Consider the following 14,429-nt stretch of genomic DNA (forward strand, 5'->3'; position numbering starts at 1 on the left):
AATCAACATGCCCTTGAGAGCACCTACTGCTCCCTGTAGCCACCCTGGGATGCTCAGCAACTCAGACCCTTGATCTTAGTATAGGATTTTCTACTTCCTCATGGCTAAACAGCCACATGGATCCCAGTCTTGTCCTAGGATCACAGCTTATCAACAGGAAAGCATTATAGGGAGTGATTTCTTCCTGTAGTATGTGTCCTCAACTGCTAGCCTACATCAAAGAAATCCAGCCACAGCCTCATCCAACTTATTTCTAAAGTGTGACTTGTTATACTTAAAAACAGAGGTCCTCCCACTGAAGAATCCCACCATGCCAACAGAGGATCATCCATCTCTCACAGGGTTGAAGCTCCATCTCCAAGCTCATGCAACCCCACTCAGCCCATGGCCATGCTGTGTTTCTCCACCACCAAAAGCACACCACTCACATTAGACGGCATAAAGCCTCTGACCCACTTGTCAGATGGGAATACACTCTTGCCAGCACCAGCTCCCAGATGGCAAGAGGAAACCTTTGCCAGCCCCACGCCAACCCCAGGGCAGCAGGTGCCCCTGCCAACTTCCTGTGTGCTGAACCATATTTGCTATCTCAGGGAACCACGGAGCTTTCATGTTTAATAAAGTGAAGGCTGCACAGGTGTGGGGGTAGCAGATGGCTGGCTGAAGGTCAAGATGCTCATGTGCTCCTTGTCCCTCCCATATTATGTCTTCCTCAACTCTCCCTCTGACCTTCCTTTCATCTGGATGCACATGGTGTGGATGTGGGATGTGATGTCAAGCCAGAAACTGTGGCCTGACTTTTATTGCCTTGTGAGATCACTGACCCCCACAAGAGGTGCCAGGCAACAGCCAAACCTGTGCTGGGTCTCTGTCTTGTGCCTATTGGGAACTGCCTCATCTTGGCCAAAAGAAGAACCTTGCAATCTAACAGAGAGGTCTTTTCAAGCTCTCAAGAAGACAAAAAATGCCTGTGCCTGCCTGGCTTACATTTCGTCAGCCCATGATCAGCTCAGAGACCCCAACCCCAAAGCACAGCACTGCAGAAGCTGTGGTAAACCCCTGCGCTGCCAGGACATCCTGGGAAGGCTGCAGCAGAGGAGAGCTGTTTGAACTGGAGCTGCTGCACTCGGAGTGCAGGATGGAAATCTTGCCTAAGCCAAATGTTAATGAGATGGCAGAGGCTCTGGGCAGGCTTTGTACTTTTTTTCCTCCTGGATTAAGCAGCGGCATGTGAGGATCATGGAGCTGAATGGCTGACAGCTGAAGGTTAACATCAGGTCAACAAGCCCTTTTCCATGCCTTTCAGTCCCAAGACCCTGAGGTGAGAGGGTTACCTAAAGCAAACATTTTTAAAAAGGCAGTTCTCCTTTCTTCCCTGTCTCTTTCCCTTGCTTGCAGAGGAGATGCCCTGGTTTTGAAAGCCAGCTTGAACACTGCTTATCTGTGAACATCAGGATGTGGGAGCAAAGGCAAGCCATGGCTCTTCTCCCATCTGAAGTCCACTGGTTTCTTTTTCCCAGGACGAGCTCACTCCTACACACCTGCAAGTGTCTGCAAGCACCTGAGCTGTGCAAAGGAAAGCAGGCTTCAGCTCCTGACTCTGCAGCTGATTTCTTGGGTGATGCCAGGCAGGTTTTTCACAGACTGACTCAGCCACCCTTGGGTTTCCTTGTATTGCAGAAGGATAATCAAGGTCCGGGCTCTGACGTCTCTTCCCCAAAGCAAAGGTCATCACCTCTCTCCTCATCACCCTCGTGATGTGTGCTGAGACGGTAATGCCCCCGATGGAGCAGTGGTTTCTGTTTGATCATCTGGGTGGTACCACAACTCAAACACAACAAGTGGCTTGTTCCCCCCCATGCTGCTGTGCAGAGGGCTGTGGGCTGCCCTGGCCTGCACCCAAAACCACGCAGTCTCATCAACAGTGTTAAGGACAGTAGAGCAAAACATGGTACTTTAAGGATCTTTTTTTCCAAGGCAGAGTTTGGTGACTCAATTACTACACACCTTTAGAAGTAGTGATCCAACACACTGGATGGGGAGATCCAGGGCAGCTTCCCCTGCACAGAAAAGTGACTCGTGGGAGCTGTTTCCTAAAGGGATCCAGCTGGGCAGTGGGGGAACTTCAGAGGGGACCATGGCTGTCCAAGCTAAATAAAAAACCCAGCCAAGCGTGCCACAGGGATGAGAAGAGGTTCCCCAATCCTTCCCACTGCCTCTGCTATGGGTGCATCAATCCTGAGCAGTCAGAGTACTGAGAAACTTGGAGACGAGGAACAGAGGAGGGAACAGGAGGAAAAACAAATCATAAACCACCACAGATACTTCTGCCATCACCTTCTGGCCACTGCTTCAAGCCTTGTTAGCATTCACAGGTTGCATCGATTTAAAGCTGTTAGAGTAATTAAAGTGGAACAAATTTCCCAGGAATTTTTTTTCCATGCACACACACACACACATGAATGTGGATGTATATGTGTATATATATATATATATATACACGCACCTGTAAAACTGAAGCACCATCCTTTACATTGCCATAGCTTACTTACTTTTGCCTAGGAAGGAGGTATCAGTACAGATTTTTAGGAGATGTGTTATCAAATGTTGCACGCCTTATAAGACAAAAATATCTCACTTTCAAAACACCTGCCACATTTCTGATTGGTCTTTATACCAATAAAAATGTCATGTGCCCTCTTGGAAAATGAATCCAAAATGATTATGACTGTAGATTTAGATTAGTGGAACCACATTAAGTCTTTCTGTATTCACTCTCATTTGAAATAAACACTGTTAATTTAGGTTAATTTGTAACTAATTGAAAAAATCCTTAATTCAATTGAAGGGACCATTAGTCTATTATGTTCCAAATGAGGCTGTCAATAGAGCTCTCAGCTGATTATATATTGCCTGTCATAATTACACCAGAACAGAAGCACCTGAGAGTTTCCGTGGGCAGCCAAGAAGCCCTCAGGGTCTGTGAGGGGAACTTGGGGACAGTGATAAGACATTCAAGCCTTTTCTTCAGGCGTGGTGCTGTGAACAGAAGCATGACCACTTGAGCAGAAAAATAGCCTTTTTGGGCTCTTGATCCTCCAGTCTCAGCATTCCCACCTCCCTGATGCCTATTGCCCTCTGATGTGGCTTAGGAAAGGAATCACTTACTTCCTAAGGGTGTGTGGGGAGGGAGCTCACCCTGCAGCCCCTCAGGGACCCAGGCCTAAGGGAATCACTTGTTTAGAAAGATGTAGGTGCACATTAAGGTTTTGCATGTGCCCAGTGCAGTAGTTCACCCTGCCCACGGCAGATATGGCCCCCAAAATCGTACCTTGCCGAGAGCCAGCTGGTTGCCCATCATCACTCATTAGGCAATAAAGCTTATTCCAAAGTCAGGATCAGTTTGGGGTATTTGGGCAGTTCAGCCCAGCCAGAAACAGGAATGGGGCAACCAGCATCCATGCCCCACAGGACCAGAGAGGTGGAAGCATGACTTCTCTATAACCCAGCCAAGATCAAACACCCCATTGCTTGTGTCTTCTGCCACATTCTTGCTTTTGCTCCAGTGAGCGGAGCCAGTATAAAACATTCCCTGCCATTTGTTGAGGGTCAGCTGTGATGAACCCATCCAACCACTGTCTGTGGTAGAGCCACTGGATTTGAGGAGAGGGAAAAAGCAGGAGACAACATATTTTTGATGTTAGTAAGGCTTTAGACATTGTTACAGATAAAACCATTCTCATGAGTAAGTCTGTGGAATGATTGTTGAGATTAAAAACACTGTACGGGGAGTGCACAGAGCGTATTTACTGGTTTTTCTGGTCAAAACAGAGAGGGCCCAAAACTGTTAACCCATTCAGGTATTCAGTTTGGAGGTAACAGCAAATGAGAGGAGTTGCCAGCACACCTGAGAAAGGGATTATGATTCAAAATGGTGTTGAGAAATCAGAGAAATACTCTAGAAAAAAAAATCCCAAAATATAATTCAACAGAAGTGTGGGTGAGGTGAGATGGGATAATCAGTCGGACAAATAGAGGATGAAGAGAGTTATCCTTGCTGGAACAGTCAGTTGAACAAGAATAATAATTTCTATAGAAAAGGTGCTTTTGATCATAATCTATGATACGGGTTAATCATGCTGTGTTGGATGGCTTAAAACAGGTCCCTTACTTGGTTATCTCTGCTCTGTGCTGGTAATGCTTCTCAAGAAAATAAGAAGCACTTGAAGAGAGCTATACAAGTTGGGGAGAAAAGTGATCAGATAGGGGTTGGTAAAGGAATGGCGATCATTTTGTCTAGGAAGGGGAAGGCTAAGGAGATGTTTCAAATACACAGAAAGGGCTGTGATGGAGACCAGAGTTTGTGCAAGCAGAATGAAAGCAATGCTTTGCAGTGGGGCCAAGGGCAGTGTGGGCTAAACGGGGCAAAACATCTTTATCCCAGCTGTCAGGATAGCCAGTGCTGCACCGGTGGGAACTGGCAAAGAAAGTTTCAGGAGAGCTAGGACAGGGCTAGGCAGTATGATGTCACCTCCCCTTGCCCCTTCCCCTTGCTCCCTTCCTCCCAGCCCAACAAAAACTCATGTCTCATTTGACTCAGGCAATGAAACAGTGCTGGGAATTACCTGCGTGGTATCTGCTGCAACATGGCAGGTGAGAGCAAACACCAACAACGTTGCAGGAGCTTATAATGAACTTTTTTCATGTTTGGAGTTCATCGATGCCAGCTGGATTGCAGTCATTGACGACGGTGGTTTGTAGTGCGGAGATGCTGCAGCCTGCAAAAATGGGGGAATAAGGAACAGTGATGGTACCCAGCTACAAATATTGCCATTTATATGTGTCCCTTAGCCTTGTACAGTGTCTCTAGCTGATGAAGGGATGGAGGCTTTTCCTAAAGCTACCAGCACAGAGATGAGACTACAAAATTATGCCATTCCTGTATGCCAAAGGCACAGACGATTACAATTTTTCTTCTGACTCCTACTCATCCCGCCTCATGAAGATCAGATTAATCGTGGCACATGATCAAAGAGATTGAAATGAAGAAACCAAGAACCAGATAGCTGCCGCTACTCTGCTGAAAAACTTGGGTGCAGATAAGGACTGTAATTTTGCTGTGAAATAGCCTGGGCTAAGAGAGGTGAGGGATACGGTGTTAACCCCATGTGTTTTTATCCTAACAAGTACCCCAGCACTCCTGATTCAATGAGAACCCTGTTATCACACTTCTAGCTTCAAGAAAAAAAATTCACTGCCTTTTGGGAGAGTAAAAGCAAAGTGTGAGACCTGTGAAAATCAGGAGAGCTGCAAAGACACTTTGCCATGCAGAAAATGCACATGGTGGCTTGCAGCACTTGTGGGCTGAAGCTCCTGTAGATGAAACTCAAAATGTTCCCAGGTCATGGTTATGGACCAGCTGCAGTCCCAGTAGCCCGTCCCCTGTAGCTGAGGACCAGCAACACACCATAAATTGGCCCCTAAACCCACCATCCCTCTCCTAGTACAGAGCAGTTGCTTTAATGAAGGGTTAGCACTCTCCAAGAGAAACTTGGCAGTGTGGGGCACCTGTATCCCACCCACTCCTCCTCCTCATTCTCCTCCTCCTAGCCTGCTTCTGGCACACCACCCACAGACCCCGCTGGCCACCCTTGGCAGCTCCTCAGAGAGTTCCACTGAAGCAGAGCCAGATGGAGCTGCCAGCTCTCCTGTACAAGATGGCACAGGCTTTTCAAGACGCCTCTTCCTGGAGCTGCCTACTCCCTGTGGGAGGTGTAAGCGAGGCACGTGTTGCTTCCCCTGATGAGTGATCCTCCAGTGTGTCCCATGCCACCAGCGCTGCCACTGAAGCCTGTGCTTGGTTGTCCTGCAGAGCTACCAAGCATCAAACTGGCTCAGATAAGCACTGCGTCACCTCTTCCAAAGGCCCTCTGCGTGGAGTGCAATTCAAGACAGAGCATTACGGCTGCTGACCCAAAAGCCAAGGGATTTTCATGGTCACCTGGCTGTGTGAGCAGTATCTGCGTGCACAAAAGTCCTGTCCATGGCCCGTGACCTTGTCCACCATCACGTCGAGATGGTGCCAGCAGCAGGATTCCCAGCCTGGGAAGTGAAATTCCTGGGAAGACCCTCCTCCTTGCACACTCCCAATTTTTATTCCCACTTACAACTTTGGGAGGACCATAGGGAAGAGTATCCACCACTGTCCCTTAGAGAGACCTGCCTCAGGCATCCTGTGGGATGTGCTGCCTATGACATGCTGGTGGGTGGAAGGGGAAGATGTCACCTGCTGTGACACACATCTCCATGTGGAGATGAGGTGTTTGTGCAGGGTGAGAAAAGCCAAGACCACTGCAGCCTGGTGGCTCTGGCAAATCCTTAAGGTAAAATCCTCTCTTTAATTCCCGGCATTTTACTATCTCAGTAAAGCCCAGAACACATAAGGGAGGAAAAACAGGTACCCTGCCTGCACTGCAGCTTGCCAAAAATGAATTCAGGTGTTGGCCACACTGCGGACACTTGCTTCAGGTTGCCACAGGGCTTTGTCACAGTTTCAAGCCTGCTGCAACCATAGGTGCTGGGAATGCTGCCTTTGGAATATGGGAAGTGACCAGTATGGGTCTGCATGGGAGCAAGCAGGCAGGTGTCAGATTTCCAGTGCTTGGGAAGCAGAACGCAGCCTTTTGTGGGTTGGGTGAGCTGGCTTGACACAGAGACTCGCACGTCTCGCTGCCATTGCCAGGGACCGGGCTGTCTTGACACATTTCCAGGAATCTTCATCTGTGTTGGAGAAGCACTTCTTGCCTCTGCAGTCTTGATGGCTGGGGAGAGATTGGAGTGTTCAGAGATGCAGTGTTTCTTCCAGGGGGAGCAGGCAAAAACAGCTCATCTGGCTGTATTTTCATGCTGGGCTTTCAGCAATCAGATAAACTGGATGCAAAAATATCTTGTAAAAGGAGAAAAAACCCTTTCACACCTAAAGTGGGACCCCAGGGCTGCTGTTGAGGGTCTATCACTACCTGGGGAGCCTGTCAGGGCATGTGGAGTGGTAGACCGCCAAAGGTGGCATGGCATGGCCAGGGCCATGTGGGCTGTGTGTGCATTGTCAACACAGCTGGAGCAGCACGCAACACAGGACAGTGATGAGGACCTCCAAGTCACAGGCAGCCTCCTGGCTCTTCCCTTATCTCTTTAGCAAAGGCCTCTCTGGGGTCAGGCCAAGCCAACACCAGATACAACCTTAATTACATGAGTCTGGTTTTACAGCTACCATTTCTCTCTGCCGTGGAGCCACGTTCAGCCCTCTGGGTGCTGCTCTGTGTTTTTAGCTCACTTGGCTGATGTTTGCAGTGCTGGGCTGGGCTGCCACCAAAGCAGCTGAACCCAAGAAGTGTTTTTCAATATAATCACTTTTGCGCTGCCATTGTTGTATGGGAGGAGGGATGGCAAAGTGCTCGTCTGAGGGATGTGGACTTGGTCCACCAGCTGTGATGTGGCACTTGCCACACCAGGCCTAAGGCCACCACTTCCTCCAGCGAGGGGGCTTAGGAGGTACCTAAGGTCTGTTGTGATCAAGGGTGGTGGTTGCCACCTGCAGCAGACCTCATGAGTGACACATGATAATAAAACAAATATACAAGAAAACCCCTTCCACCATCTCTCCACTGGCCTTCACCCAGGATGCAGGGTGCATCCCTTTGCTGGCTCAGCTTTCTCCATGGTAACAGATGGATGTCGGAGTCCCATCCCCCTTCATGATGCTGGGACGGGCGGGTGGGAGACAGATGGTGATGGAGGGGAAAAGAGTCCAGATCCTCCTGAGTGGCAGAAATTGCAGGAATCCCTGATTGCCGAAGCCAAGACGCTGACCCAGAGCCGTGGGAGGGAGGGAAAGCGGAGGCGCGTGTCTCTGCTGAGCCTGGAATAGCAGAGCAGCTGTTAAGTTATCACTTGTAATTATTACAGCATATGGGAGGGAAAGAATAGCTCTCAAAGGGAGAAAAACAAATAAGGAAAAGTCGGGCTGCCGCAGGGCTGAGCTGCAGGAGGAGTGACACTCAGCACTGTGGCGGGTCCCCACCAGGTGGCAAGGGCATTGGGGGACAGCTCTTCCTGTCCACAGCTCTGGTAGGAATTTGGGTGCAAATATTTGTACCCGCAGGACTAGGTGCTCACCCATCTCAGAGGGTGCCCACTGCCCACTCAGGGCCATGGATATGCTGGGGAGAGGATGACACTGGCTGGGGTGTTGCAAAGGGATAGAGCCTGGCATGCTCCCCTGGTCCCTTCTCCCATGCATGATACGACTGCTCGCTCTGCAATTTGGCAGGAGCCATCGCTACTGCGTGTGAGTGAGGCAGCAGGGCCATGGGCAGCAGGTGACACCACTAGAGCACCAAGTGCCTGCATGCCATGGTTTGGAGGGAGAGCACTCAAATTTCTCACCTATGGATGCTGCCAGCCCATGTCCAGTGCTATACAGGGAGACAGAACGGGTGGCATGGAGCACTGCTGCTCACACCGGCCACTGCAAGACAGGGCTGGAACTGCAGAGCCAGAGCAAACACCTGCCCTCGGCTTCAGGATGCATCAGTTAGCCCCAGTAAACCAAAGGGGAAAGTCTCACGGATGGGCCCCACATGGGACAGTCTGCTTGCAGGAAGGCATGGAGCAGGGGAGAGCAGCAGCATTAGGAAGAAAAGAGAAATTAGGATTACAGTCTGTGAATGAGGAGCAATCACAGTCTCTCTTAAGTCCTGTGCCACTTGGAATAAGTGGCCTCTTATGGCAGTTATTATTCTGGGCTTTCAATATCAGAAAAAAAATAAAAATGGCAATAAGTCCTTGGAAACGTGGAGCTATTGGCAGCTGCATCAGCTTCATCCCACCTTTGGACTGCAGTGTGGGGACAAGGAGTGTCAGGGGATGCTACCCTTGTCCCCACCCAGAAAAAGCCTGAGAGACTTAATGAAGAAAAATCTAAGTATATCTGCTATGTATTATATGCAGATATTTAAATTCACTGATAAAATTCACAGCCACTGAGCTACAGATTTTCCTGAGAGTGGGAGAGCTTTTGGAGCCCATTTTGATATTTGCTTGTCCTGCGCAACAGGCACATAGCCACAGAGATGAGTCAAGACAAGAAAGAGATGTTACTTGTCCTGTTCCCATGCTCTGATGGCTTTTCCCTGGGCAGCTGCTACTGGCTACAATTGGAGATGATGCAGGACCAGGGGCAAGGGGTTAAGGGGTTAAAATCTATTCTGAAGAGATGCTTTTATACTCTCTTATATTCACCTGTCTCCTGCTTTTCAGCTGTATTTTTTTCCTGTCTACTGCTGCCTTCTCCCTGACAGTGTAATGATTATCCTCAGAGCAGGTGAATTGGCACCCACCTGCTTACCTAGATCAACACCAGTGTGTCCCTGGGTCTCTCATCCCAAGCCAACCTGATCCCATTGCAAAAAGCCACTGGCTCTGGTGAAAAACACCAATATCTGCTGGAGCAGGAGATGGAGAACCCTGGACACACTGGGCTAATGTGCCAGGACCAAAGCACACCACTCCTAGACTGAAGCCAAGAGCTTGGAGCAATGCCTTGGACAGGCACTGCCAGCAGGACACTGATGTAGATGAGTGCTGAGCATCTGCTGGTCCCATGGGAGCCTGGGAAGTGCCCTTCAGCTCTGGTACTCCACTTGGACATGCAGCACAGGCAGCTGTTGAACAGTGATGACGCTGCAAACAAAGCTGTGACAGAAGCATTGGAAATAGGAGACGGTTCAAACTCTGTGATCCAGAACAGGAATAAATCACATGTGGCAGACAACAGCCCCAGCACCCGTTAAATAAACCAACCAAACCCTGCCAGCATCCCAGGATCCTTGCCAAGACAGGCACTGTGCTTGGAGATTGAAGGACCAGCTCTGCTGCTAGCACAGCCTGGGTGAAGATCAGGGAGGCAACAACAGTTTGCACCAGATGGGAATCTGGCCTGATGCTTTCTAAACTGCTGGCCCTGCCAGGAGAGCTGACCCCCACCTCATGCACCCAGGCTTGACTGCTGATGTGTGGGGGTGACCCGACAACCCAGCTAAACCTGGAGGTGTTCCCCTCTGCACTGACACCTCAGAACAGAGGGAAGCAGCAATGCTGAGATTTGTAGAGCTGCTTGGTCCTTTCCTCCTCCATCTGCAGTGACTGAGGGGTAGGGAAGGGCTGCAGCAGGGCAGATGGGGGCTGTGCCCTGGCACAGGACACAACTTGGGCTGTCCCTGCCCATAGCAGTGGGTTTGGAACTGGGTGATCTTTAAGGTCCTTCCAACACAAACCATTCTATGATCTAGAATGAAAGTATTTTCAGCATTTCTGCCAGAGCCTCCCTGGGGGACTGTGCTGTGTCAGGCAACCAGGAGGAGACAGAAAACCTGCCAAGAGCAGCAAATGGAGGAGAACTGCATTTGTAGTTCTTTCTTATCTCCATTTTGGCCCTGGATTTGCAGTGTCTGAGTTAGAGCCATCAGGGTTTTGACGGCTAAGCCCTCCTTGTAGCAGGATGCTCTGCCTAGGTGGAGGTAAAACAGCTCAGACTTTGCCCTATTTGCAAGGAGTTATCAGTGATGGATGGAGAAGGGGGGTCACGCTGCTTTTGGTGTCAAAGAATGCTGAAACCAGCCTGACTCATCAATACCAAAGTTAAACATTCTGAGGACATGAAAAACAATGTTTCCTGACAGAAACTGGCACCAGCGAGGAGGTGGCAGACAAAGTTCCTGATAAAGGAACCAACAAGTTATAGTACTGATAACTTATCTAATGGTGCTGAGCTAGGGGCTGCTGAGCTGACATAGCTGGCCTAGAAACATATGACTGACAGGAAATCACTTTATACTATAAAAGCCCAGTCCCACTTTTTAATGTCAGGGCCTTCTAACACACCCCATCTCGGAGTCCGTGGAGATTCCTCTCTTGAGTGAGGACTTCCCTAAAGGTTACTCCTTAAGGCTGAATGAAAGAGATATGCCCATGGTTGTTGGTATGGGTGAATAACATCAATCTCTACTTAATAATTATTTTGCTAGTTTAAATATTGTTACTTCAATATGGTTTCAAGAAATAGTGTACTATATTAGTAGTTACAACTCTCTATATTCTGTAGTAAACAATTCTGATTAAAGTCTTTCAGTCTAATCATCATTGTCATCATCATTTAAATAATCATTCTATTCATATAAATATATTTGGTTTGTCATCCTTAATTCTGTAGGACAAAGTTGTATAAAGGCACAATTACACCTATATAATCCTTTAGACATAAACTGTTGATCAAGTCTGGGACCAGGACTGGATCCAACTGCACTTAAGACTCCTCTCTGAGAAGGAGTTTAGAAAGCAAGGGGTCCTTTCTGACCCTCATGACTGAACAGGAGGGTTTCCATGATAGACCTTGTCTGAAACTTCCACCTTTGCCCATGACAATCCTGCATCCCAACTCCCCCTGCAGCCCTTGTTCGACCTCCCACGCCCTCCATTCCTGACTCAGGGCAAGGTGGCAGGGATGCCAGAACCACCCCAGAGCTTAGCAGGGAACAGACACACACACACACACACAGTCACACACAGGTGCATACACAGAGTCCCCCTCTTGCATTTTTGGCCACCTTCCCAAATGCCAGCATGACATAGCAGTCCCTTTCCATCTCTGTCCCTTCTTCTGTAAATCACTCACAAAGTTACTTGATCTTAAGGTAACCCCTTTTTCCACAGCAGCAAGGGCCTCTCATTTGTTTTTACATGCCATTAATCTAATCCGAAGGTTTGTGTTTGGATTCCTGCTTCCCCTGGCTTGTTTGTAATAAAAGAAAATCAGGATTCGGCAATAGCAATTGAAAGAGGAAGGTAATACCTCCCTTTTTCTATCAAAATTGACACTAGATAAAATAAAAGGGACAGGAGAAATCAGGGAAAGTAGAAGTTTTGAACTTTTTTTCCCCTCCATTTAAAAAACCTTATTTGTTGCTTTGACCCTACAAGACCCCTGAATATTTTTAATTCCTTGCTATGGCTGTGAAACCCCACCTAGGGAAGCAGCAGGAAACATTCCTTGGAGGATCCTAGCAGCTTTTGGAACTGAGCTTCTCAACAGGGGAAGGTTTGGTGACTAATCCAGGAAATCCCCTTCTCCTGGACAAGACATCCACATCCTGATCCTGGCTGCTGTTCCTGGTGTGCAGCATTTTTCTGGTAAGGACTGACAGATTCATACCCAGACCCTGGAAGATGCTTGCCTTGGCAAGACATTAGCAGTCATTCAAGTGGTCTGGAAAACACGATCTGTTGTAACCCCTCCTCTCTTGAGGAGGGTGTGCTTTGGAGGGGGTCCATCACGCCTGCCTTGTTACTAGTTCCACATCTGATCCAGCAGAACATGGTTTTCCTCCTGTGACAGGATTGCACAGTGCTCCCAACCTGACTCCTGCTGCTGGCACACCCATCTTCCCTGTGCTGACCACTGCAGCCTGTGCTTCCTCTTCTGCTTGCCAAGTGCCTTCCTCCTGGGGCAGATGTCCCAAAAGTTTTCAATGCTTCCTCCCACGGCAGTTTCACCTTTTCTTTCTCTCCTTGAACATGACATCTCCTTTCCATGGCAGATGGTGCAGCCACAAGTGCCTGTACCCTTGGTTAGTGCGTGTGCCCTGGCACAGCCAGGAGACCTCATGTGCTCAGCAGTGTCTCTACAGGCAGCATGGCCAGGGCAATGTGTTTTGGCTGGTGAGGAGAGAGCAGGTACTGTGGTACTCACCTTCAGGCCCCTGTCATGGCTCTAGACGTCCCCTGGATATGGATGATGCTGGTGACAGCAGCCTGCAGCAGCAGTGGCCCAGACATGAAGAAGGGACTGTTGCAAGCTGTTGGGGAAGAAGGGTCTGATCCTGCCCACAAAGCAGCAGTAAGAACGTGGGTGTTGATTTTTGCCAGGCTCCACATGGGGAAAGGGCTGGGACAGAAATGACATGGGCTAGGTGGTGGCAGATATGGAGCCCTTGGGACCTGCCAGGGTCTCCCAGTGCTGTCCTGACATCAGAAGGAGGGCCAAGATCCCTGCAGGTGGAAAGTCATGGAAGAGAGAAGAGCTACAATAAATGCAAACCATGCCTAGCTTTCACAACTCTTCCAGCGAGGCCCTGCCAGGGAGGTACCAGGATGCCAGGTGAGGGGCCGAGCTGGGTTAGAACCAGGAGCAGGGCAGGGGAAGGACAGAAGAGGTGAAGGTGGGGATAAAGTGGAGAGAAGTGGCAGAGAGCTTTCACACAGCTGGGCTGGGAGAGGACTGGTTTCAGACTGGAAGACCTAGCAGCAGGGACTTGCCCAGCAGCACTGGGGAGCACAGTCACCAAGGAAGTTCTGCCTGCTCTGCTGGGCTCTGGAGATGAGAGGGCCCTGGACAGCATGGGAAGAGAAGCTGGAACTCAAGCCATGCGTTGTTTTGAGCCTGTTTGCAGCTCATAGCTGTAGTCTGTGACAAAGATCATACCTTTAAAACATGTTGGGATTGCACATAGCATAATCACGTGCCCTATAACACTACTAATGCCTGAAAGCACCACAGCTTTCCAGTGCTGAGGCAGGTCTGGGATGTTCTCCATTGCACTTTGAGGGCATTGCAGGCTTCCTAAATTTCGAAATAAACCAAAGCCGTGTGCGATACAGCAAGCCACTATCAGCATAGCGCATCTGGGGGCATCACACTAGGCAAGCACACTGCGTGCTGGATAAGATAAAGAAGAAAACGTTGAGTGTCTGACTGTCAAACTCCTCCCAAGCGCTCTGGAGCTGCTTGGGTTTGGTTTCCGACTCTATTACACTTGTGAGACTCTCTTCTTCCCTCTAGCGTCCATTCCAATTCTTACTCTTTAGCTAAAGCGGCGCTTGCCTCGTTGCATGTGCAGTCACTCCCTTCCTGAGACACAGGTTTAATATTTATAAATGATACTGCAACTCTCCACCCAGGAATCCAACGTTTTATTTTTCGGTTTACACTGTGCCATGCAGGAGGATCCTGCAAGGCTGTCATCCCCTGGCACAGTTGAAAAATGATCTCAATTACTCCCTTAATTTTAGCATGATGGTGCTGAGCTACAGCTGGGGATGCGCAGCCACAATGAGGTTTCTGATGGCAGTGAGGAGAGGACGTGACAGTGGTAAATGTATTGTTCGAGGGATGGGTCAGAGCAAGCCCCTGCTCTTGTTGCCTTTGTAAGACAGGCATCTCTCAGATCAGGATTTGTCCTTGGGCTGTAGGAAACCAATGCAGAGCTGAAAAACTACTCAACTGCCCCTAAGGCTGGATCAAGGCTGTCACTGAAAGGTTGTTTTATTTCTGGCGACAGCAAGAGACCTCTCAGGCAGGATCTCCATTACCTGGG

General features: G+C 49.1%; 2 protein-coding genes across 2 annotated transcripts in view; both read right to left on the minus strand.

Annotated features, from left to right (window-relative positions):
* Positions 1 to 4,707, minus strand: part of LOC135415659 (ras association domain-containing protein 7-like) — a 48,425-nt gene extending 43,718 nt beyond the window's left edge. The window contains exon 1 of the mRNA XM_064657687.1: positions 4,626 to 4,707. The gene's annotated coding sequence lies outside the window, so the exon portion shown is untranslated. The remainder of the gene's footprint in view (positions 1 to 4,625) is intronic.
* LRRC56 (leucine rich repeat containing 56) overlaps positions 4,678 to 14,429 on the minus strand; it is a 94,830-nt gene continuing 85,078 nt past the window's right edge. Inside the window, exon 15 of the mRNA XM_064657676.1 lies at positions 4,678 to 4,778. Within this exon, the coding sequence (XP_064513746.1) occupies positions 4,739 to 4,778 (40 nt within the window). The 3' untranslated portion in view covers positions 4,678 to 4,738. The remainder of the gene's footprint in view (positions 4,779 to 14,429) is intronic.

The sequence above is a fragment of the Pseudopipra pipra genome, chromosome 6, assembly GCF_036250125.1.
Source record: "Pseudopipra pipra isolate bDixPip1 chromosome 6, bDixPip1.hap1, whole genome shotgun sequence".
Classification (NCBI taxonomy): domain Eukaryota; kingdom Metazoa; phylum Chordata; class Aves; order Passeriformes; family Pipridae; genus Pseudopipra; species Pseudopipra pipra.